Source organism: Eleutherodactylus coqui, chromosome 10 (genome assembly GCF_035609145.1).
Source record: "Eleutherodactylus coqui strain aEleCoq1 chromosome 10, aEleCoq1.hap1, whole genome shotgun sequence".
In the NCBI taxonomy this organism is placed as follows: domain Eukaryota; kingdom Metazoa; phylum Chordata; class Amphibia; order Anura; family Eleutherodactylidae; genus Eleutherodactylus; species Eleutherodactylus coqui.
Window position 1 is genome coordinate 58398905 of NC_089846.1, and position 25947 is coordinate 58424851.

Below are 25947 nucleotides of genomic sequence, written 5' to 3' on the forward strand. Positions count from 1 at the left end.
ATAGCTGGTGGGAGGAGTTAACACTTTTATACTTAGTGTCACCTAGCAGTGCCGATCCCATTGAAAGCAATGAGATATTCTGCACTTCTGCCACAGCAGTGGTAGAGGATTCCTTCATCCCCATGGTCGCTGCGGGGATGAAGGAAACTCCTGCCACAACTGTGGCAGAAGTCTGTGGCATTCTCCCTATCTGTTCAATGGGGCTAGCGCTGCTGCCGCTGGCCCCATTGAAAAGACTGGCAATGTTCCAGCGATCTGCTAGCGGTTTCCTCGCACTGCACTGTGAGACTTTTCACTTACTCTCGCAGCGCAGTGGAGGATGAAAAACACCAGTGGGTGTCCACCCTAACACTCATCCCTGCATGTACTTACTCCCATGCTGTTGCACAGGAGCAAGTATCGTTGGCTTGCAGTGGAGCAGCTGCAGATTTCTATCCTTGCTCTCCCGCCCCTCTCCATTAACTTAACACAGCGGCTGTTCAGTATTGAACGGCTGCTGTTTACACTGAACAATCAGCATTTAGATCATATTTCATCGTTTAGGCTACATAAAATCCTGAACGATGATCGTTCAGTACTGAACAGCCACTGTATTAAGTGAATGGAGAGGGGCGGGGGAGAGCGAGGAGTGAAATCTCCAGCCACCCCAGCACCCTGCTGGACGCTCCTTTGTGACAGCACTGGTGAGAGTATGTGCGGGGATGAGTTTCAGGCATAATTTGCCAGACATTCATTCAGTGAAAATGGGGCTTAAGTCATGTCCCAGCTCTCTTAAACCCCATTTACACACATCTCTCAATTTGTTCAAATTATTAGTTTTATTTGCATGTAAATGAGCCTCCCTGAGCTGTATGTAGATATCAGCAGGTGGTCTGTTACCTGCATTCAGCCCCTTTGTTCTGCAGTGGGACTGCAGCTGCATACAGTGTTATCAGCGCTCCCATGGAGAATCACAACGTACAGCCCCTGCTATATCAACTGTCCAGCTGAATGATGGATATTAAACACCACAAGATAATTGTGCGGCCGAAAAGCAAACGATGGTAGCATTTACACACAACAATTATCGCTCAAAAGCCATTGTTTGAGTGAATTTTGAGCAATAATCATTGCGTGTAAATGGGGCTTTGGTCTGTAACATTCCAGGAGAAGACAACTGGTTGGCCAACATCTGCAGTTGAGGATGAGCCCTTCTCCAATTGAGGTTTAACCCTCTCCGGTCCAATTTGTATCCTGGTTTTCCTAGGGAGCTCTTTTTCTGCTGTTATACAACAGCGCTAGCTGCTGGCTAAACCCAGTACTGCCTGAGGTGACACGTTGGATAGGCTCCAACAGCAGAAAAGCTGGCAATATACAGTAAAGCTGGGTTCACACAGGACGTATTCCCGTCGGAAATCTCGCGGTTTGGCCGCAGCAAAAACCACGAGATTTCCGCCGGGAGAACCGCGGCGGTGGCTTTGAAGCGGCCCGGCCGCTCGCTTTTCCGTTGCGGCCGGCGCTCCATAGAGGAGAGCGCGGCCGCGCCGAAAATAAACAAACAAGAAAAAAGTAAATAGACATGCTGCATCTTCTGGAACCGCGGCTGCCGCAGCCACGGTTTCAACCGGACTTACCGCAGCGGATTGGCCGTCCCGTGTGGACGAGATTTCTGAGAAATCTCGTCCACATGGCTGGCTAATCCTGAGATTAGCGGCCGCGGGCGGATTGCCGCGGCCAAAGTCCGTGCGGCAATGCCGCGGCAAATCCGCCCTGTGTGAACCCAGGCTAAGAGAACCCCGACGGACGTCTTCCAACATCTGAGCTGTACAGCCTTAAAGGGGTTGTCCCGCGCCGAAACGGGTTTTGTTTTTTTTTCAACCCCCCCCCCCCGTTCGGCGCGAGACAACCCCGATGCAGGGGTTAAAAAAGAACACCGGACAGCGCTTACCTGAATCCCCGCGCTCCGGTGACTTCTTACTTACCTGCTGAAGATGGCCGCCGGCATCTTCTCCCTCGGTGGACCGCAGGGCTTCTGTGCGGTCCATTGCCGATTCCAGCCTCCTGATTGGCTGGAATCGGCACGTGACGGGGCGGAGCTACACGGAGCCCCATTGAGAAAAGCAGAAGACCCGGACTGCGCAAGCGCGTCTAGTTTGGCCATTAGACGGCAACCATGGAGACGAGGACGCCAGCAACGGAACAGGTAAGTGAATAACTTTTGATAACTTCTTTATGGCTCATAATTAATGCACAATGTACATTACAAAGTGCATTAATATGGCCATACAGAAGTGTATAGACCCACTTGCTGCCGCGGGACAACCCCTTTAAATCATAATGTCTTCAGAGGTCAGACAGTGGATTGGAAAGGGTTAAAGGTCATTTTCAACCATAATCTTGATCTGTCTTTGCCACTAGCCAAGGACAGATGATCCTGTATGTTGCTCCTTTCCTTTTGCGGTCTGTCCTTCAGGCTCCAGAAAAGTAGACTGTTTTTTTCTCATATCTTTTGCAAGACATGGCTCATACTGTATGTGATTTCTAGCCAACCTCTTCTCTTGCGACCTTAAAAACAACAACAACAAAAAACAAAACACAAAACTGTCCTAGAATTTGCTAGCACAAATTAATCTGCCCACACTACAGTTATCTTAGTGTTTCATACTATCGAATGACAGCGCCCTCCCTGCAGAAGGGCGACCCGGATACTGAAAGCTCCCTACACTAGAGAGAAAGAAGGGAATGAAAAAATTACTAAATGGGCCTTAAGGCATTGTGCACAGCATACTTTTCCACTTAAACTAACAAAACAGAAGAGGAGAAAAGAGAGCACAAGGCAATCACCCATCATCAATGTCTATGTACAATATGTGGACAGTTTACCACTGCAACCCAAATGCTCAGGCAAGAGAATATGTCGGCATAACTAAATGTAATACAACCACAGGTGTGCAGATGGGGACGCAAATCTCATAATACAAATGTGCAAAACCAGCCTAAGGGCTCTTTCACACAGGTGTCAGTATTTTTATGTTCGCCCGCTGGCACCATCGAAGTGCGTGAACAGGTGCACAAAGCTAACATTTTTTGCGCCTGTTCAGACGGCCCGGTCCCGGCGAGCCCGCAATGCTGTTGGGCGTGGGGAGACAGATAAGCTCTGCTAAGTTGTCTCCCCCTTGCCGGCTTTCAGCAATGGGAGGAGGTGGGACGGGAGCTAGTGTGCTAAGCTCCCGCCCCCTCTCTGCAGCCAGCAATGGGAGGGGATGGGGCGGGAGCTTAGCAGCTAGCTCCACCCCCTCCCATTGCAAATAGCCAGCAAGAGGAGGGGGTGGGAGTTTAGAAGTCATGCTGCTACACTCCCTCCCACCTCCAGCAGCTGTCATAGGCTCCCATAGGAGTCTATGCGGCAGCTGACATATTCCAGCCAGAAAGATAGTTGCAGGACTATCTGTCCTAGCCGGCGTCTTACTGCATCCTCTTGCTTTGGGGCAGACAATTCTTTTCATCCTTGCTACCGCCCCATTTACACACAAAGATAATCGCTCAAAATTCATTCAAAAGATAGGATGATTGACAGCTTGAGCGATCATTTTACATAAGCTGCTAATGGGCACTAATGCCCATTAGCGGCTTATCACCTTCATTTGCATGTAAATGAGTCTCCCCGAGCTGTATGCAGATAGCAGGTAGTCTGTTATCTGCATACAGCCCCTTTGTTCTGCCACGGGATTGCAGCTGAATACAATGTTATCACCGCTCCCGTGGAGAATCACAGCGTGCGGTCCCTGCTGTCAGCTGCCCGGACAAATGATGGATTTCAAACTCAACATAAAATAATAGTTTGGCCAAAAAGCAAACGATGGTAGCATTTACATGCAACGGTTATCGCTCAAAAGACATTGTTTAAGCGATAACCATTGCGTGTAAATGGGGCATAACTCATGGTTTTAAACATAAGATAAATGGAAGCAATTCATATTACATAACAGCTGTGGCTCAGAATATAATAAGCTATGCATACTGCTCACAAATAGAGATCAGCAACCTTATTGCACTTGGCAGTTCATTGGGTAAACCCAATTTTACAATGAAAGAGAAAAGGATTTGGGCCATTATCACAGATACTAGAGATGAGCGAGCGTACTCGCTAAGGCAAACTACTTGAGCAAGTAGTGCCTTATTGGAGTACCTGCCCGCTTGTCTCTAAAGATTCGGGTGCCGGCGGTGAGGAACGGGGGGCAGATCTCTCTTTCACTCTCTCTCCTCCGCACAGCCCTGCTCACTCCCACAACTCACCGCTCTCCCCCGCCGGCACCCGAATCTTTTGAGACGAGCGGGCAGGTACTCGCATAAGGCAATACTCGCTTGAGTAGTTTGCCTTATCGAGTACGCTCGCTCATCTCTACTAGAGATCTTTCTGATAACTTGTAGACACCCTGCATAACTACTATGCATCCTCCAAATTCTGCATATGAATCCCTTTAATTGGCATGCAAGCAGCAAAAACATTTTTGGCCAGAAAAGTAGCATCTTATTTTAGTTGAACTTTCTATATACCTTCTAGGACGGACCCGTGGGTGTATAGCTCTCTAGTAGTATCTTAACCCTTCCCTATCTGTGTACACTGTATACTATTACTGTTTTATAGGTTATTTGTATAATTTAAAGCAGGCTATGTAAGCAATTAATTGTAAGTGTGTTGAGTCTTATACACGACATTTGCTAACCTATAAACTCTAAAACCAATCAGTATTGAGGACGACAGATTGGCACAGCAGCAATTACTTTACCCTTTATTTCACTGGCAAAAGAACTGGCCACAAGCTGCTCACATTGTAACAATGAGCCCACGACTACGATACCTCTGCTGTCTCACCATCACACTTCCAAAAATAGGAAACTGGCCACATTGTGGGAGAAAATACTCTTTATTTTTCAGAAAAAGGGCAAAACAAAATTAGTTGCTTGAGGTTTTTGGAGTGAAAAAAAAAAAAAAGGGAAAATTTTTGTTTTTTTTGTAACAGACGGGAATAGAATACAGGAATCCTTAATTAGCCAACAACTGTTAGCTACTCAACTGCCCCCACTTTCTAGGGATGGGGTAGTATACTGTAAATTTCAAACACTGGGCAGTGTTCATAAATATGAGGGATGTCAGGGGGTCCGAGATGCCGTTCTCCCCTCACTGTGGGAATCTCTTCTATTCTGGGAATCAACATCACGAGTCTGGCGTCTGTCCCAGGATCTTGGAGTCCAGCGTGAAGAGTCTGGATTAACCCCCTGAAGAAGAAAAAAAAAAAAAGTCACACACAAGAGAAGCTCATAAGCATCATTAGCAGGAGCCGCAACTTCCATCTTAACTCCCTCTAAATTACTTAAAGGGAAACTTTCACCACCATAAACCTGGACCGATATGGACATTGTGAGCATCTAGGTCTTATTCTGAAATGCAGCAGGGTTTGTGTATAGGGAAAGAGCGGTCACTAAGTGATCCACCCATCTAGGACTTGGAGCTTTGTTCGGAGAGGATCTTCAAGGAGTGTTTATCCTGAAACACTGAAGCGTTTCAGAGTAAGAAGTAAATGCCAGCGATGTACATCCTGGTTATCTATCTATCATTTTTTTCCCCCATTCTGGATGATGCATAAATGGGGTTATCCAGGGTGTAAGAATTGATGTACCCTCATAATGGGAATATCTGACTGTTGAGGGATCATTTACAGTGGAAGACAGAAAGTAGGCCCCGGTGACATACCTGCTGATAAACCTCAAAGTGCTGTGTTCTGGCAGCTCCATAACTTGAATGTGGAGGTTTTGCCCTGAATAAAAGAAGAATGGGAGACGTAGTAATAAAGTGAGGAGCCCCTGTCATTCATTCATCAGCTTCCCTTATTATTTACCTTACTCCCGATACTTGGATAGACATTCCTGTTCCACTTCTCCTCTGATCTTCAGGCGGCTTCATGTCAGCTAGATTTGTGGGATACTGCAAAAACATAAGGCAGAACTTCTTAGTAGTGATATAGACCCCAGTCCAGCTGCCAATGGCCACCCATATTTCCTGCAGCAGCCACTTACTCACAAGAAGGGACAGAGATGTAATCCACAAGTTCAACAGAGCTGGCTAATAGAGGAGGATCCCATAAGGGTTATCTGTGCACCACAAACGCTAACGTTTTAGGTGTCGAACCCAGGTCCACACAACGTTATTAGTATGCACATATAATAAACCCTTCTGCAAGTACTTGCCTCATTTCTCACACTGTGTGACAGTGTTCGGCCTGTCGCAGAGAGCTGGTGAAGTGGCTGCAGTGCTTGACCTACAGGGACAAGTGGAGGCTGTGGAGTTGTAGAGGATAGAGATCCAAATCCCATTACTGGCAGTTGAGCATCCACCATTGAAAGGAGGACCTGAAAAAGAAAAAAAGGCCCAACAAAACCATGTCTAGCTCAACAACTCATTTTTTTGTTGTTGCAATGCATCTAAAATTGCATTGCATGCCATAGACGGACATTGCTGTGGAATCCGTGGCCAGACACCCACCGCAGATTCTGCAGCAAAAATCCACCCGTGTGCATTGGGCCATAAGAAAATAAATGGGCTAGAAAAGTGGACAAAGTATATTCACTGCAGATGGTGCGTGAATGGACTGCACATTCCTGTGCTGCTCTACCTGTTGGGTGGGAGCTGTAGTGAGGTATCCGCTCTGTCCAGCATGATGAAGAGGAGTAGAGTAGTAATCTGATGTAGACGTCATGTCCTGTCTGACCTAAAAGGCAAAGTATCATCTCGATATTAAAGGTTGCTGAATATCTCTCCATTTCCACACACAAGTATGTATACATCATGTATTTAACGAGAGAGTACTTCAGATTTTATTTATATAATGAAGTCAATAACATATAGTTTATTTTACAGCTATATAACATAAATGTAATATATATATCTCACACACACACACACACACATTTTATTAGCATCTCGGAGGTTATGGATTCTAAAATTCTACAAGATATTTAAGGGATTTCTGCGCTCTGTTTGTTTGCAGTCAGTCAATTGGCTGATCAAGTTATTTTAAATCATGTGCTCTGCGGATCTCAATGCTAACGTCATCACGTCGCCTTGTTCACTGTGCGCATGCACATACGGGAATGCATAGTGCTTTCCACCTGCCAGAGATGCCGGCTCCACGTCAGTGTGCCAGCCCCCTCCGGGTTATGCAAGTATGCGACTGGACACGTCCAAGCATGAGGCGTCTTGCACAACCTGGTGGGCATGAACATAATTATGTATTTGATATAAATATGGCACTTAGTAGAAACACTGATCTGCTTGAGAAAGGCGTTGAAACGCGTCGCAGTATCAGTCGGTTTTTTTTCCAGTTGTACTGGAGTTTGTATGTTTTAATTTGGCAATACGTTTGAAAAAAAAAAAAAAACTAAGCTAAAGATCCTACTTTCTGGTTTGATGGAGAACTCCCTGGAACCTGCGTACTAAAGAGGTCATCTCCACTAGCCATATTGATCGACATGCTACATCCTTGAGGGGTCTCTGTTCTTGGGGGACCCCTCCTTAAGTAAGTGACTTGTCATTTTCTATAACTATTTAAAAATAGGATCCTTGGTGTAGTGCCGACCCCACATTGTCCCTTTTTCTCCCCAGTACACACTGAGGTTACTTTAGTCCTTATTTCTTGGACACTCCGTGTGTCTGGCATTTTTGGGGGTCTGCAGCTCTCCACGCATCAGTAGATTTCAGGTTACCTTCACATGCAAAATTCCTGTCAGTTTTTTGTATCTTGTCACTTTTCCAAAACGCTCTCCCTTTTTACTTTTTCCTTCACCAACAAGAAAGCAATCTACAGGTCACCTACTCATGAGCATGATGTCTGACATGGTCAGCATAGACAGAAAATCCATAGACAGATCCACTGAAACATGGGCATCAGCTTGTCCAGCCTGTACAACAGGCAGAAATAAGAGAGTTGGCCCTTCTCTAAATAAGGAGCCGCTGGCCATAAGTGTATTTTAAAGGGGTCTTCCAAATAATTGGTGGCATTGGGAGGATACAGTGTATCTAAAACTAATAAACATAATGTACACATCCCACCCCACCCCTGCTCACCATGCTCCGCCATTTACTTTGGCGTGGGTTGCTTACCCACGTGACTGTTACAGCCTTTAGAAGATACAAAATAAGAGCGTCCCAACGTGAGACAGAATGGTATGGAGCAGCGTGGGCAACCCCTTGTAGAAAAGGTATGAACAGCCAACTTAGAAACCAGGGGGCGTTGAAACAGAATGGACAGTGCCGACACCTGACCCTTCAGGGAGTTAAGGCCCAATCCCATGTCCAGACTCTCTTGAAGAAACGATAAAAGGCGGAATAGCGAGAAACGCATAGGATGGAAGTTATGCTGTTCGCACCAGATAAGAAAGGTCTTCCAGACACGATGGTAAGTAAACCCTGGAAGAGGAAGGCTTTCTGGCTTCTATCATAGTTTGACAGGTTCCACAAAACCACAAGCTTACAGGACGGTGGCATCAACCGCCACGTTGTTAAAAGAAGCGTGGACAAACTCAGGTGGAAAAAGGGTCCCTGTAAGAGAAGATCTTCTCAAAGGGGAAGGCGAAATGAGTGTTGCCCGAAATCCGTGTACCATGCACGATGAGGCCAGTCTGGGGAGATAAGAATTACCCGACGGGCTTGGGGTAATAGAGAGAGTCTAGTGCCAGCCCTGTATTCTCAGATTTGGAACAACAACTGAAGACCAGTTGATTGAAAAGGTCTGCCTCCTACGTACACCAAGCTAAAACCGATTAGTCTGATGCCTGCAGGAGGGCTACAGCTGGTAGGAGGAGCTAACACTCTCTCTCCCCCCCATTAGTGTCTGCCTCCTAGTGGCAGTAGCTATACCCATGGTCTTCAGCTGTGTTCCTCAATTATACGGACGAGAAAAGTTTATTGAACCAAAACAAAAGACAAAGAAAATACATAGTACAAAAGATACCAGGAATCCCGCATCAGGACATCCGTATCAATGGAGAGAGATCCAAAGTATCCAGATTATACAATAACCTTAAGCATGCTACTAAAAGACAAGTCTGCATCTTTTCGAAAACTGTATAAAGAAAGCAAACTCGTCATGTAGTTTCCTGAATATAGTAAGTACTTGCATAGAAATATTAAAATAAACATAGTAACAAAAATGGAACAAATGGATGGGCAAACCCAAGATTCTAGGCAGAAATCACCTAAATAAACAGGTGACCAATTACATTACGCTACTTCTAGTGCTCTTACAAGGGACGATTATCGTTTGGATTCCCGCGATCTAGCGAGAATCTGAACAATTATCGTTCAGTGTAAATGCATGCAGTGACTGAACGACACACGAAAACTTGTTCGCTTCTCATTCGATGTTCCATGCAAATAGGCAGTCATTCACTTACGAATGACTGCCTGCTTACTGTGGATGGACGTGGACGGACAGCCCACTCCACCTCCAACCAGCCAGCGATGCTCGTTAATGTGAAAAGCACGGGAATTATTGCTGGAACGACCTGTCGGCATTTGTACCCGACAGATCATCCCGTATACAAGCACCCTACGTCAAATAGGCCCAGCAACCCGGACAGCCACGCAGCACGGGATACCCCAACGTTATTTACAGCAATTGCAGGGCCAAGGCAGACATTAATGGCTGAGGGTAATGTACACATTGCCAGCACACAGATATCCAACATAAAGGGAGAGAAAGTCCTGTTGTGCGGGGAAAGTGAATCTCCGAGAGCCATATCACGTAATATTAATCAGGTACCCCCAGAGTGTACGTTACTTATCCACTATCCGAGAGAGAGGACAACATCATTCATCCAGTTACATGCCATCAGGTGCCTAGCCTGAAATAGTGCCTCATGAAGCAGCTGCTGGGGACAAGGAAAAAGGGTTTCTTGTTTCTATGGTTTACACACTGCAGCACCAATCACAGACCTTTATTCCGTGGGTCAGTGCGCTTACTACCAAATTTATAGAGGTTTTTAAAAATAAAATATCTTTGGAAAAAAATGGAATTATTTTCTGCCGCCATCTTTTAACAGCCATAACTTTTTTTATTTTTTCGTCAACATAGTTGTGCGAGGGCTCTTTTTTTTGCAGGAACAAATGGCTTTTTAAATCACTTTTTATATTTTTTCTTGGAAACAAGAGTGACCAAAAAAACGCAAATCCGACATTGTGTATTTTTTTCTCTAATGACATTCACCATGCGGGGTAAATGATGCGTTACTTTGATAGTTCAGACATTTATGTGTGCAGCGATGCCAAATAAGTATTTGGGTTTTTTAATTTAGATTTTTCTTTTTAAATAATTAATCTTTTTTAACCCCTTCAGCACATGGCCTATTTTGAGGACATGGCCTATTTTGGGCTTAAGGGCACAATGATTTTTGGCAGATTTTCATCTCCATTTTTTAAAAGCCATAACTTTATTTTTTCCGTTGACGCGGCTGAATAAGGGCTTGTTTTTTGCATGGCAAACTAGAGTTTTTAATCGGTGCCATGTTTGGGTAGATAGACGATATTGTAAAACTTATTTTTTTTTATGATCGCAGGGACAGAGAACGCATCAATTCGGTCATAGATTTTTTTTAAGGCGTTAATCATGCAGCATAAATGACATAATACATTGGACAGAGCTCTGTGAGGGCTTATTTTCTGCGAGATGAGCTGTAGTTTTCATTGGTACTATTTGGGCTACATACGGCTTTTTTGATCACTTTTTTTTTGCGTTTTTTGGGAGGCAAAATGCTAACAATTATGCTGCAGGATAAAAAGAATTTTCAACTTATTGTATGCGTCGTTACGGACACGACGATACGAAATATGTGGGAATTTGTTTAAGCTAATATGAGAAAAAGCACAAAAAAATTAGTGTTTTTTTTTTTTTACAGTTTTTGTGTTCCTCTGGGGGACTTCCACTGCAGCACTGATGATCTCTATGATAAGGCATTGCAGGACTTCTCTCCTGCAATGCCGTATCGCCTATTACAGCGATTATAGGCAGTGCCCCCCCCCCCCCCCCCCGCTGTTGCAGCAGGAGGCCGACTATCAGTGGCAGATTTCTTCTGATCTGGCGCTATCCATATGACGTAAGGGTACGTCCAGTTGTGGGAAGTACCCCGCTGCCATGACGTACCCTTATGTCCTGGAGCGGTAAGGGGTTAAACTGATTTTTTTTTTTTTTTTTTAAATCCCCATAGTGGACATGAACTTGTGATGGTTTGATTGCTCCTGCAGCATGATTTAATACCATAGTATTACATTATATTGCAATCTCACAGCAAGTTTATCAAGCCACACCACACGCATAGCTTGATAGGCAATCTGCCATGGCAGCCCTGCGGCTTTCAGAAGGCCTCCAACCACCATGGCAACCAAACAGTTCCCTGCAATCTGATCGAAGGTGGCCGTTCGGGGAATGTAAAGGCTGCTGTCAGAACTAACTGTGGTATTTTAAAGGTTAATAATTGCAATCAACACAAGTACTGATTGCAGTTGTACAAAACAGCCAGCGCCTGCATTGTATGGAGTGGTATCGACCCCTAATTCCCCTCTATACAAACCCCAAAATGTGCAGGACATAACTTTACATCCTATGTCGTTAAGGAGTTAAACATAGTAAAATCTAAGCAGTCTGATCTGTATGCCACATTGAATACTGAAATATTTCCATACATTTACAAGAGCTGATCAGCCACAACCTTAGCAATGAGCTCATTAACTGGTTTAGCAAAGTGTTTTAGTTCCCCCTACGTATTAATAGACCAAAGTAAGTAGTACAAAGTTTCAAAGTCATACTTTTTTCTTCCGATTAAAAACCAAGCAGCCCTATCATGGTGGGATAGAGGAAGGTGTAGCCCCATCATGGTGGGATAGAGAAAGGTGTATTCTACTGTTGATGCCGCAGGACAACACACCACACCTCGTACGCTATACCTCTATGATTCAGCAAAATGGTGATAAGCTAAGATGTAGTCAGACATACCTGCAACAGCTGCTGCTGTTGGTCAGTGCCAACTTGTGCCGGGCAGTAATGACCACTGTAGAGGAAAGCTGGAGCCTGGTACAACAAGCTGCCTGCAGGCATTTTGCTCAAGTCACTGAATTCCAGGTACTGGCCTTTTAGGGCAATGCCAGAGAGAAGAGCAGATGTCGGCAGCAGAGCAGGTGATGAACCTGGTGATGGAGCAGCATGCAGGTACAAAGGCTGGGATCTGTCACAAAACAAGACAGAGTCTGATCTCCGGAGTATCACATATGACAAATACAAAATCATAGAGGAGGACAGAGAGGTAAAAGTATAAGAGTGAAAGAAGAAAAGTAGAGATGTCTGGTCAGGAAAGTCTCTGACCTGTATGGCTGCAGAGAAGGGGTTCCAGGTCTGTACCCACTGCCAGTGCTTGTGACATGGACATCCACCTGACACACAATACAAGCAATGGTAATTATAAATCCATGTGACAGAACAATCAATCAGCTGGTAACTAATCTCCCTCTGCAGCAGTTTCAGTACCTGGTAGTATTGGTTTGGATACACTCTCTGGCTTCGGTCATCTGCAAAGGAAAAACAAAAGTTAATCAAAATAAGCATATTTTATAAGGCACGATACATCCAGACTACAGATAGTTTGGTTACTGTTTAAAGTGAAACTTGCGTCAAAAAAATGAAAATTCAGCTACTGTCAGTCACAAGGTGCTCAACATCTCCCCAAAGATCTGCCATTCTGCAGATACCCCACTGTCCCCTGGCAGGCAGCACATGAAGGCTGAGCTGGCAGTAGACCGCACAGCCAATACTACAACTTTCAAATGCAGTAGTATTTTCTATGTACCATGCTAGGGCTACTGGGGTCAAATTGTCCAAGGCCAATGGTGGAGGATCTCTGTAATGACAGCATTCAAAGTAAGGGCCCTTTAACACGGGTTGATAAGCGCTCAGACTGCCGCAATCCAGAGAAAATCTAAACTAGTATTGTTTAGTGCAAATGCATGCCCGACTGAATAGCGAATGAGAATTCCTTTGCTCATAGTTCAGTTTATGCAGACATAACAACTGACCGATGAATAAACGATTGTCTATTTTCTGTGAATGGAGGCGGGTCGGTGGAATGATCCTCGGCCCGTTCCGCCTCCATTCAACTCAGCAGTGGTCGTTGTGTAAAAGCACAGGAATGATCATTGCTGGGATGGCCTGTCAGGCATCTGCGTCTGACAGGTCCTCCCATGTAAAAGGGCCCCAAGGCAGGTTCCACATCACTTTTGTGATTTACGTCTAATGTAAATACTGGGAATGCATGGAATTGTGTCCATAAAGTTATATTAGTCCTTTTGGACTGTCTGGTTAGTATACCGCAAAACAGACATTTCTTTATAATGGGTGTCTACAGGTGAGGGTGCTACTGTATGGCACTTGTCGGACGCAACCATTAAGCATATACGCCCTGGCAAATACATTAAAGACATAGGATTTGTGAACTTACCGTAAAATCTCTTTCTCATCACGTTCATTTGGGGACACAGCTTAGACCATGGTTATAGCTACTGCCACTAGGAGGCGGACACTAAGCAAAAAAAAGTGTTAGCTCCTCCTGCCAGCTATACCCCTCTTATAGGCACCAAGCTAATCCGCTTGTATGCAAACAGTAGGAGCAGCCAAGTAGAAAATGAGAGAAAACAATGTAAATATTAAAACGTTAAAAAGAGCAAATGCCAACAAGGCGAAAAAAGTAAAAACTTCAAAATTGGGTGGGTGCTGTGTCCCTCAATCAATGTAACAAGAAATAGGTTTTAATGGCAAGTACAAAAAATCTTGTTTTCTCGACCACTGTATCAAGGAACATGGATTAAATCATGGGACGTTTCAGAGCAGTCCCCTAGGGGTGGGGAAAGGTATACCATGACCATGCGATCAGTTGATGGCACTCTGCAAAACATTACGACTGAGAAAAGCATCTGCAGATGCAATAGTGTGCGCCCAATAGAATTTGGAGAAGGTGTGCAGAAAGGCTGGTAATGGAGAGGTTCACTTCATACGGACACTATGCTAAACGGATTAGCTTGCTGCCTGCAGGAGTATAGCTGGTAGGAGGAGCTAACTTTTTTTTTTTTGCTTCGTGTCCTGGTGGCAGTAGCTATAAATATGGTCTAAGCAGAGTCCCCCAATGCCATGGATGAGAAAAACATGAGTTGAAAAGTAACATTTCCGGGATTTGTTTTTTGGACAGTTTCACACAGTTGGGCAAATTTACTAACCCTGTCTAATAGTTAGACAGCGTAAACTTAAAGGCTAGATAGTCTTTTGGCCAACTTTATACCTACTCGTGAGCTGAAATTCTGCAAACATTTGGTGCATGCTGTCACGCTCAAGTCACGCCCCTTTTTCGATAATCCAGGGTAGATTCTTTTAGGCGCGTTTTCTACATAAATGTGTCTTAGGTCAGTTTGAAACGAGCATATTATAGGCACATTTCTGTGCCTACAATAAGGGCAAGTGACCTGACCCGATGGTGGGTCCACTAACCTGAACTCACAGCATCACAGAGATCTGGATGCTCCAAATTCGAGTTAGCAGACCGGCTATTGAGCTGGGACACTTAGCCATATGTATCAAGGGTGCATTTATATACCCGTAATATGCTCATGTGAAGCTGGCCAAAAACAAGGTGCGGTATGCACTGAACTTTGGTGCCTTTTCAAAGAAAGCCTGACAAAAATATCTAATTTATATCAGGACCTACTACTGTTTTGTGGTACCTGGCAGTTGTGATCTGGTCCCCTCTGAGTGTGCAGGTGATAAGGAGAGCTGTCGAGGGTCCATTTGTGGTTCGAGTGCAGCCAAGTTGGGCGTGAGCTCCCACGACTGTGCTGAGGAGCCTGTCTGAAAGTGAATAAGGGTAAGAATGGAGGAAAAAGAAAAACAACGCAAAACAGGAAATTGTGGAAGGATAGCGTTGCAGGCATCCAATAAACGGAGCAGCAGCAAGGGTTCTTACCATGCAGGGAGGCTGGCTTGCAGTGCCTTGTGCGTCTCTGCCCTGCTTGGTGCCATCAGAGGAAATGCAAGGTTCCTTTATAGAATACAAACATTTTAGCCAAGACAGATCAGAAAGTGAAGCATAAAAACAAGAAAAAAAATCAATGTAGAATCATAAGAGTTGGAAGGGACCTCCAGTGTCATTGGGACCAACCCCCTGCTCAGTGCAGGATTCACTAAATCATCTCAGACAGGTAAAAAAGACAAAAGGGTGAGAATGCGCACTATGAAATACATGAACATTTACCTTCGTACTAGGGGATGGAGGAGGCGATGAGAGGCAGGAAGGGGTGCTGGCTGCACCAGGACATTCAGATGAGGACTTCTGGGCCCGCTCCATTCCAATGGGATCAGGAGGAAGTCCCACTAACTATAAAATATATAAAGGGAGTAAGACATAAGTAAAGCAACAAACCCAACCAGAAAGAACTCAGATCTGTTAGTTACCGGAATATGTCCATGCTGCGGGTGACCTGTAGGCCCTGGCCTTCCAGCTCTTTTGCCTCCTTCGGGCTTCATTCCTCCATCTGGGGAGCTACGCTGACTACAACTGCTGGAGGACAGCTGAGAGTCACTGCTTAGATCCACTCCGCTGTCCGACTGACTCATCTGGGATTAAAAGATGGGTGATAATTACAAGAGGTATTCTCACGTCAGACATTTATGGCATATCCACAGAACATAATGTCTGACAAATCCAAGCTCCACACTTCTTTCCAGAACCGGATCCTGTGACCCATCTCACCCTTTCCTGCTGGTCACCGCATCCAAGTTGTGCGAGGTGGTCGGGTTTACAAGAATAGTCGAGCATCCGTGAGATGCTGTTTTTATAACTACCATAGAAGTGAAAGAGTTGAACAGTGTAGCACAGAAACCTGTGAGATGAGTAGACCTAGCTCACTGTGTTACACCATTTAGGTATCTCCCAATAACTTCTATAGAGGTTACAGAAATAGCATAGCACAGCATGCGTGTCTGTTTACATAAGCCTGACCAGCTTTCATAGTCTGGACATGGGGGGAAACACAGTCAGCAGGATAGGGTCAGAGGATCAGCGTTCTAGAAATAAGTGCAGGTACCAGAAGTGGGACTCACATCTATCAGACACTCATGTCATATCCTGTGGATATGCCTCAAATGTTCAATATCAAAATGCCTGGTTTAATGTACTACGAACTAATGAAAGCTATTTACTTACCTCAGTATTAATGGTGTCCTCATAAGTATTTAGAGGTTCCATCCAAGGATCCATTCGATAAGAGGAACAAAGCTTTCGTCTGTCATCTGACATTAGGAATTGTACCAGAGAAAGAAAATGGTGGTACAACACAAACAGGACCAACAAAGAACAAATGGACATAAAGAAGTAAGAAAATATTTGAGTCAAGGTGCAACAATTAACATTAAAATAAAAGCCAGGATCAAAAACCATAAACGCTAACTCTAGATCATCAGCTTCATCGGAACCTTTAAAAGGCTGAAGATGAACCTCCCAATAATCATGATGTGCCCGCTAGTTATTCTTTTTTAGCTATAAGCAGCTTTTTCAAATTGTCAAAAACCCAGAGACAGAAAGCCTTGTTCACGTTGCTTCTTTAATAAATTTTGGTTAGGCAATGCAAAAATGGAGCTAGGAGCAGCCAAAACCACTTATAATTTCCAATCTTCTATCATCACCTATGAGTACCATAAGCGATACTGGAGTGCTCACAGGACAGGTTCCAAGGAGATCAGAGATGTGTACTACATACCAACCCGGCTCCCTGTTCCCATGGAATTTGGCATTCAGACAGTGCAGCGGAGTCTTCTCTGCAGGCTGTGCGAGTGCACACACACTGTTCTCTACAGGTGCGTGCGGACAGCCTGCAGAGAGGAGTTTGCCGCACTGTCCACGTGCCAACTTTCATGGAGGACAGTGTGCGAATGTGGAGTCTGACAAGCATAAAAAGCACATCCCTGGACTCCTCTGGACCTGTCCTTTGAGCACCATCATTTAGTTTATAGGTGATAACCGGTTCTCTTTAATATTTTAGGCTCTAACACCCTATAACAACTTCCACTGTTAACTTACTGCTCTGCTCTCTGTTCCAGACCCTTGAACCGAGTGACTCTAATTGATGTCCTTGAGTGATGTGTTGTGCCCACACCTTTGCAGACATGGATATCCGTTCATGAGGTACATCCTAAAAGAAATAATTTTTCCTTTAAATGAACTGCAAATCAAAGAATCCACCTATGGAACTGACTAAAGATCTGCTACTTAAAAGTATAACCAAACTTTTTAAAAACTTTTGATATGTAATAGTGACATGGCAGAAGTTTTCATTGGTAGAAGTCCAGGTGCTGAAACCCCCACTGATAGCCAAAAAGAATGGGTAGAATCACTCAGCTAAGCACTGTGCCCATTCAGCTGTCATTGCAAATGGTATAAGGACTCCATAGACTTTCTATAAAGCCTGTGCTCTGCTCCAAGCAGTGACAGAAATAGCACAGCGCTCAGATGAGTGCTTATGTCCATTTGTTTTAGCGATCATGGGTGACGTCAGAAGTTTTTAAAAAGTTTGTTTACCTTTTAACATTACTATTGCATCAGTATATACTCAGCGTGCCATACCTCCTGTGAATCTCGTACTCGTCGAGACCGCATATTTCGTTTTTGTACGGGAACTGCGAATCTCTCACTAACCGATTCAGCACAGCTAGCGAGGAGAGAATCTGCAAGAGGAAAACTTCTTGTTTATAATGCAGCACAAAAAAAACAACAAAAAACGCGCCTCATCAAATAAAACTCAAAATAATAATGCATAGTACCATCTATCTATATATAAAGGTGAAAGGACCAACCAACTCGCCACTAATTCTCTAACTTCTCGGTGACGTACAAGTGTGAAATTTGGTAAAACCGTTCTGTAGGTCCCAATCAGGAAAAACAAAAAGGAAGGGGGGCGCAACTTCATTATACAATTCTAAGTGCAAAAGTAAGCGACCCCCTATGTCTGTGATGTCAAGCCTACAGACAGAGTACCCAAACTGCAACCCAAAACCCACTTTTGTAATCACAAAGTTCCAACACGTCGGGGGGCGGGGCTTGTCACAACTTATGATTTTTACCTCTCTCGTTAAAAAAAGGACAGGGCTGTTTCAAAATTGACAGGGTGCAGATTTTGACTGCAGAAATGCTGCGGAATTTGCCACGGAAATTTCCGCTGCGGACATTCTGCAGCATTTCCGACACATATAAACATACTGCAATAGTAATAGTGACACAGTGGCCTCAACAGTAATAGTGACGTCCACAGTAACACCAGTAGTAATAGTGACCCCAACAGTGGTTTCAGTAGTAATAGGGTCCCCCACAGTTGACCCAGTAGTTATAGTGACCCCCCCCCCCATAGTAGCCCCAGCGGTAATAGTGACCCCCTCAGCAGCCCCAGCGGTAATAGTGACCGCCCCAGCAGCAATGGTAACCCCCACAGCAGCCCCAGCAGTAATAAAGACCCCCCACCCCACAGCAGCCCCAGCAGTAATAGTGACCCCCAGAGCAGCCCCAGCAGTAATAGTGACCCCCCACAGCGGCCCCAGGAGTATTAGTGACCCCCCACAGCGGCCCCAGGAGTATTAGTGACCCCCCACAGCGGCCCCAGGAGTAATAGTGACCCCCCACAGCGGCCCCAGGAGTAATAGTGACCCCCCACAGCGGCCCCAGGAGTAATAGTGACCCCCCACAGCGGCCCCAGGAGTAATAGTGACCCCCCACAGCGGCCCCAGGAGTAATAGTGACCCCCCCACAGCGGCCCCAGGAGTAATAGTGACCCCCCACAGCGGCCCCAGGAGTAATAGTGACCCCCCACAGCGGCCCCAGGAGTAATAGTGACCCCCCACAGCGGCCCCAGGAGTAATAGTGACCCCCCACAGCGGCCCCAGGAGTAATAGTGACCCCCCACAGCGGCCCCAGGAGTAATAGTGACCCCCCACAGCGGCCCCAGGAGTAATAGTGACCCCCCACAGCGGCCCCAGGAGTAATAGTGACCCCCCACAGCGGCCCCAGGAGTAATAGTGACCCCCCACAGCGGCCCCAGGAGTAATAGTGACCCCCCACAGCGGCCCCAGGAGTAATAGTGACCCCCCACAGCGGCCCCAGGAGTAATAGTGACCCCCCACAGCGGCCCCAGGAGTAATAGTGACCCCCCACAGCGGCCCCAGGAGTAATAGTGACCCCCCACAGCGGCCCCAGGAGTAATAGTGACCACCCACAGCGGCCCCAGGAGTAATAGTGACCACCCACAGCGGCCCCAGTAGTAATAGTGACCACCCACAGCGGCCCCAGTAGTAATAGTGACCACCCACAGCGGCCCCAGTAGTAATAGTGACCACCTACAGCGGCCCCAGTAGTAATAGTGACCACCTACAGCGGCCCCAGTAGTAATAGTGACCACCTACAGCGGCCCCAGTAGTAATAGTGACCACCTACAGCGGCCCCAGTAGTAATAGTGACCACCTACAGCGGCCCCAGTAGTAATAGTGACCACCTACAGCGGCCCCAGTAGTAATAGTGACCCCCACAGCAGCCCTAGTAGTAATAGTGACCCCCTACAGTAGCCCCAGCTGTAATAGTGACCTCCACAGTGCCCCCAGTAGTAATAGTGCCCCCCACAGTAGCCCCAGCTATAATAGTGAACCCCACAGCAGCCCTATTAGTAATATTGACCGCCACAATGGCTCTACTAATAATGCCATTACTACTGTGGCCGATATAGGGGACACTATTACTAGTAGTATCCCCTATATCAGCCCCAGAAGTAATAGCGCCACCCCCGAGACCCATATACTTATCCCCTCCTCCTTGTCAAAGCACCGCTACTCCTCTGCTCGGAGCTGATCCCACGTGCATACTGTGAAGTCAGTGTGTGCGTCTGGACGCCTTCTCCCCTCTCCTCTTGTGGGACCAAAGAGGAAACGTCAGGGGAGGAGGATCCCAGGTGCACACTGACGTCACAGCGTGCACCTGGGATCAGCGCTGCTAAGTGAATACTGGCCGTGGAGAAGTGGCCCCGAGCCGGTCTTCACTACTGTGGTGAGCAGCCGCCGGCACGCATGCCAGTAGGGAGGGCTCTGTTTGGCGCCTCTGGCACGCATGCCACAATTTCGCCACCACTGCTCAATGTTATATACCTAATCTAATTTCTGTTACTTTCTGGTGTTATACAAACTTGAAATTTGGCACAATCATCGTTTACGTCCTAAATAGGAAAAGTAAAGGAAATCATAAAAAAAGAACAGTGCGCAAAAAACTAAATCATAAATCTGTACAAAATGGGGATTTATAGGAGGTAAAACGCAACACTTCAACTAGTAATACCAAAGCATCCCAATTTTATAAGCAAAACAAAAAGCAGTATATGTACAAATCAGCAACTGGTGGAAAAAACACTCACCCTAACTACCAGGGAACCTGTCAATCAGCAGGGAGATGCACAACAAAACAAAAGGGGATATGTACCAGGTAAAACGCAACACCTAAACTTGTAATACGGAGGCATCCCAAATTTTATAAGTGAAACCAAACAGTACATGTACAAATCAGCAACTGGTGGACTAAAATCACCTGGTATTTACGGCGAGTGTTCTTTCCACCAGTTGCCGATTTGTACATATACGGTTTCGTTTTACTTATAAAATTGGGATGCTTCGGTATTACTAGTTGAGGTGTTGCTTTTTACCTCATATAAATCCCTATTCGTTTTTCTTGTTTACAGCTTTATGATTAGTTTTTGCGCACCGTTCTTTATGATTTTCTGTCACTGTTATTATCTATAGGCCAGGGTAGCAGCCTATATACCGCTGCTGCATGAAAAACAACATCCTTGGTGCAGAGTCCGTTTTAACGTATTGTCAGGAAAAGTAAAGTGGTTGCAATTTGATTATTCAGCTCTAAGTGCAAAAGTAAGTGACCCCCTATCTTATGTAACTTCCTGATGTTGTACAAACGTGAAGTTTAGCACAACCATTCTTTAAATCCTAAGTAGGAAAAGTAAAGGGGTCGCAACTTGATAATTCAATTCTAAGTGAAAAAGTGACCCCCCCCCCCTTTAAGCCATGTAAATCTAATTCTCTAGCTTCCTGATGTCGTACAAACTTGAAATTTGGCGCAACCATTGTTTAGGTTGTAAATAGGAAAAGTAAAGGGGGTCGCAACTTGATTATTCAATTCTACATGCAAAAGTAACTGACCCCCTATGTAATGTAACTAATAACACACATCTAAACCACACACACATGAAGTTTGCCACTTCTTTTTTACGTCCTAATCGGAAAAGTAAAGTGGTTGCAATTTCAATGTTTAATTCTAATTTCAAAAGAATTTTTATTTTAAATCAATTTACATATGCCTTTTATGCTGGCAATTCCCCCTGCAGGGGGTATAACAAGAAATAATCATATCATATCCAATCATATAACAACAATAACAGTTATATAAGTCATCCACATTAAACTACTGATAATATGAACAGCAGCAAGTATCAGCATGGAAATGGGTAATAGTAGTTGGTATCTAAACCAGCTGGGGGTCCCCTCTTATCAAGCTATCTTGCGATTGATTCTATGTCACCATAAGCTGCGAGAGACCCAGCAGGTCGAGATAATATTCAATAAGCGTAAAAAACTGTGAAAATCCGCAATACGCGAGATCCTCAGAAACCATAAAGCCTAGAGTAATGGATTTCTATCCTGAGGAGAATCTAACGGGCCCCCGTGTGGGTAGCTCCTGAGGAGAATCTAACGGGCCCCCGTGTGTGTGTGTAGCTCCTGAAGAGAATCTAACGGGCCCCCGTGTGTGTGTGTAGCTCCTGAAGAGAATCTAACGGGCCCCCGTGTGTGTGTGTAGCTCCTGAAGAGAATCTAACGGGCCCCCGTGTGTGTGTGTAGCTCCTGAAGAGAATCTAACGGGCCCCCGTGTGTGTGTGTAGCTCCTGAAGAGAATCTAACGGGCCCCCGTGTGTGTGTATAGCTCCTGAAGAGAATCTAACGGGCCCCCGTGTGTGTGTATAGCTCCTGAAGAGAATCTAACGGGCCCCCGTGTGTGTGTATAGCTCCTGAAGAGAATCTAACGGGCCCCCGTGTGTGTGTATAGCTCCTGAAGAGAATCTAACGGGCCCCCGTGTGTGTGTATAGCTCCTGAAGAGAATCTAACGGGCCCCCGTGTGTGTGTATAGCTCCTGAAGAGAATCTAACGGGCCCCCGTGTGTGTGTATAGCTCCTGAAGAGAATCTAACGGGCCCCCGTGTGTGTGTATATCCTGCAGAGAATCTAACGGGCCCCCGTGTGTGTATATCCTGCAGAGAATCTAACGGGCCCCCGTGTGTGTGTATATCCTGCAGAGAATCTAACGGGCCCCCGTGTGTGTGTATATCCTGCAGAGAATCTAACGGGCCCCCGTGTGTGTGTATATCCTGCAGAGAATCTAACGGGCCCCCGTGTGTGTGTATATCCTGCAGAGAATCTAACGGGCCCCCGTGTGTGTGTATATCCTGCAGAGAATCTAACGGGCCCCCGTGTGTGTGTATATCCTGCAGAGAATCTAACGGGCCCCCGTGTGTGTGTATATCCTGCAGAGAATCTAACGGGCCCCCGTGTGTGTGTATATCCTGCAGAGAATCTAACGGGCCCCCGTGTGTGTGTATATCCTGCAGAGCATCTAACGGGCCCCCGTGTGTGTGTATATCCTGCAGAGCATCTAACGGGCCCCCGTGTGTGTGTATATCCTGCAGAGCATCTAACGGGCCCCCGTGTGTGTGTATATCCTGCAGAGCATCTAACGGGCCCCCGTGTGTGTGTATATCCTGCAGAGCATCTAACGGGCCCCTGTGTGTGTGTGTATATCCTGCAGAGCATCTAACGGGCCCCCGTGTGTGTGTGTATATCCTGCAGAGCATCTAACTGGCCCCCGTGTGTGTGTGTATATCCTGCAGAGCATCTAACTGGCCCCCGTGTGTGTGTGTATATCCTGCAGAGCATCTAACTGGCCCCCGTGTGTGTGTATATCCTGAAGAGCATCTAACTGGCCCCCGTGTGTGTGTATATCCTGAAGAGCATCTAACTGGCCCCCGTGTGTGTGTATATCCTGAAGAGAATCTAACTGGCCCCCGTGTGTGTGTATATCCTGAAGAGAATCTAACTGGCCCCCGTGTGTGTGTATATCCTGAAGAGAATCTAACTGGCCCCCGTGTGTGTATATCCTGAAGAGAATCTAACTGGCCCCCGTGTGTGTATATCCTGAAGAGAATCTAACTGGCCCCCGTGTGTGTATATCCTGAAGATACACGGGGGCCAGTTAGATTATCTTCAGGATATACACACACGGGGGCCAGTTAGAGTATCTTCAGGATATACACACACGGGGGCTAGTGGGAGGGGTGGCACATTCTGCATAGGGACATTGGTATATGCAGTCTGAGGAGGATCTAATGCTCCTCTATGTGTATACATATTTTATTCCTCGGTTCCTCTGAAGTAACCACGACTTAATACATTTTTCCATGCGAACAGGTGAACACTTATACCCTGCTTTGCCCAAGTTTGTTTCGTACATCAGCTAGTTACTAGTAAATAGAACTGATCAATTTTACCTGTCCTTGGCTGGCAGCGGCCACTCGGAAGTTCTAAATTTTGTTTGATAGCTATTGCTTTGCCATGTCTTTGCCCTAGTTCGCTGAGCGCCTGCTGTATCCCTGCAGGATCGTTGTGAATCACCCGGTCCATCCGATAGACTGTGCTTGTGTTAGGAGGTGGATGAGGAAGATGTACGGAGGCAGGAGGACGGTCATCATTCGTCCTGCCACTGAGATTAAGAAAATAGTCAAAGATCAAGATAAAGCACAGCTTTACTGAAAATCATCAGCTAGAGAAATATGAACTCACCCTCTATTCCTTGGAGAGGGCCAGCTTCTTTTCTCTCCGGACCTGCCACCTCCACCTCGCCCAGGTCTCTGTCCACCAGGATGCATGGGTCGACGATTTTGCCTCTCCATGACTGGCCTTTGGCTGGAGAAGCTTCTCTTCGACAGATCTTTTCTTTGGTCTCTTCCTACCGTAGAAGCAGCCGGGCCAACTACTAATCCACCATTTTGGACAGGAACATCGCCCTTTTCTTTTTTCTCTGTGAAGTCACTGCTTTCAGACGCAGTCTCCCATTCTTCATTCGCCTGGTCAGAGTTGGCATTGCAAGGCTCTGGTGATTTGTGTCCTCGTCTGGGTGCAAGGCGCTCCTCCTCTATCGGAGCTGAACGTTGGTGTGGTTCCTGTATTGAATTTATCTGCTGTTGGGGTGACAATGGACCAGATCCATTTCCAGCTCGAGCAGCATTTTCCCGCTCCTGTTTCAGTCTTCGAAAGCGTGGAGGTTTGTCCTGCTGTTGCGATCGTCCGTGCCGTCTTCTCCTGGGTGGCGGTGGAACTCTTTCGTCATTGGGCACTGGTGGACTCATTGGTACTACCACCTTCTCATTTTTCCTCTCAGGTTTGTTCGGCTGAGTTGGTGGATGTGCAGTTGGACCTTGAGAAACACTTGGTTGATGTCTAGGGAGTGGACTCCAGTTTATCGGTATACCAGACGATCCTCCTCTTCCCCTTCTAGAAGGGACACCCCTGGGTGTGAAAATACGACCTCCTCTACCAGGGTCACGACCCTTTTCTTGGTGTCGAGGATTAATAGTAGTAGATTCATTGTGCTGTTGCTGCATGCCAAGTCCATTCTTTCCTGCTTCTTTTTCAGAGTTGACTGGCTCCGTTTCACTTCCGGTTTCGGAACCACGTTGTCGTCTTCTTTTGGGAACTTCTTCATATTCTGAACCCTCGCTTCTTGTTTCACTAGCATTACGTTCCCGTTCACCAGCACCTGGCTTGCTTATGGCATCAGCCTCCTCTCTGTAGAAAGGGCTGTCTCTCCTGTATCCGCCACGGAACTCACGACTCCTGCCTCTGCCACCACGTCCACGGCCACTGTATGCCCCACGAAAACCTCGTCCTCTGGCAAAGTATTCTCCTCTGCCACGACCACGAGACAACGGGATAAGTGCAGGGAAGCCCCGAGCATTGCTCATGACAGTTTCCTTTCTTCTGCGTGAAGGAGATCCTGCTGATTGTTCTCCCTCTCTATTAGAATGATTTGTCTGTCTAGGCTTCGGAGGCTCTGTTGCAGTTAGCGGTGGCTGACCAGTCTTACTTTCCTGGTGCTCTCTGGATCCAGACTCCTCTTTTCTTACCGTCCTTTTGATAGGACCTGCACGTCTGTGGCCAGATTGCTGAGATGGCCCTCCGCTCATAATTGGCATTTCTTCATGTCTCCGGCCTCCCACTCCAGGCCTAGGTCCCCAGCGTGTTTCAGTCTTGGACTCGCGACGAGGTGGTCTATGATACTCGTTCTTGTTACTCTGCCTTTCAGGCTTCATTTCCTCTTTATTCATTTCTTTCCTGTCATCCTTGTGTCGTCCGCTATTGACTTCCACTTTGGAAATAGAATCAGGCTGGGCAGGGGGAGCTGGAGGAGGAACAGCTGCTTCTCTCCGGAGTAGGACTGGTTCATCATCTGCTCGACGAGGCTGTGCTGAAGGAGCAGTAGCTGGAGTAGGCTGAGTGGCAGCAGGTTCTGAACGTCTCTGTTCAATGGATGGAGTCGGCTGTGGCTGCTGGGAAGCTGTGTGGGTACGTTGCTGGTGCCAAGAACGCTGTTCATCTACTGGATATCGGTGCCCAACAGCATTTTCTTGATACGTAGTAAAATTGCCCAAGTAAGGAGCAGGCTGAGATTGCTGGGGAGCAAGTGGACGAACAGGAGGAGTTTCACTTCTGAGAAACAAATAAGAAAATATGAATG

At 46.2% G+C, this 25947-nt stretch overlaps 1 protein-coding gene across 1 annotated transcript in view; it reads right to left on the bottom strand.

The window, feature by feature from the left end:
* Positions 1 to 4888: 4888 nt before the first annotated feature.
* The window catches only part of PRRC2A (proline rich coiled-coil 2A), a 46681-nt gene continuing 25622 nt past the window's right edge, over positions 4889 to 25947 (bottom strand). The window contains exons 16-32 of the mRNA XM_066581097.1: positions 23994 to 25919; positions 23702 to 23913; positions 17689 to 17789; positions 17146 to 17257; positions 16273 to 16358; positions 15522 to 15683; positions 15322 to 15444; positions 15034 to 15108; positions 14795 to 14918; positions 12555 to 12595; positions 12393 to 12460; positions 12027 to 12255; positions 6654 to 6749; positions 6229 to 6390; positions 5880 to 5965; positions 5735 to 5798; positions 4889 to 5259 (exon numbers count right to left, since the gene is read on the bottom strand). Of these exons, the coding sequence (XP_066437194.1) occupies positions 5134 to 5259; positions 5735 to 5798; positions 5880 to 5965; positions 6229 to 6390; positions 6654 to 6749; positions 12027 to 12255; positions 12393 to 12460; positions 12555 to 12595; positions 14795 to 14918; positions 15034 to 15108; positions 15322 to 15444; positions 15522 to 15683; positions 16273 to 16358; positions 17146 to 17257; positions 17689 to 17789; positions 23702 to 23913; positions 23994 to 25919 (3793 nt within the window). The 3' untranslated portion in view covers positions 4889 to 5133. The remainder of the gene's footprint in view (positions 5260 to 5734; positions 5799 to 5879; positions 5966 to 6228; positions 6391 to 6653; positions 6750 to 12026; positions 12256 to 12392; positions 12461 to 12554; positions 12596 to 14794; positions 14919 to 15033; positions 15109 to 15321; positions 15445 to 15521; positions 15684 to 16272; positions 16359 to 17145; positions 17258 to 17688; positions 17790 to 23701; positions 23914 to 23993; positions 25920 to 25947) is intronic.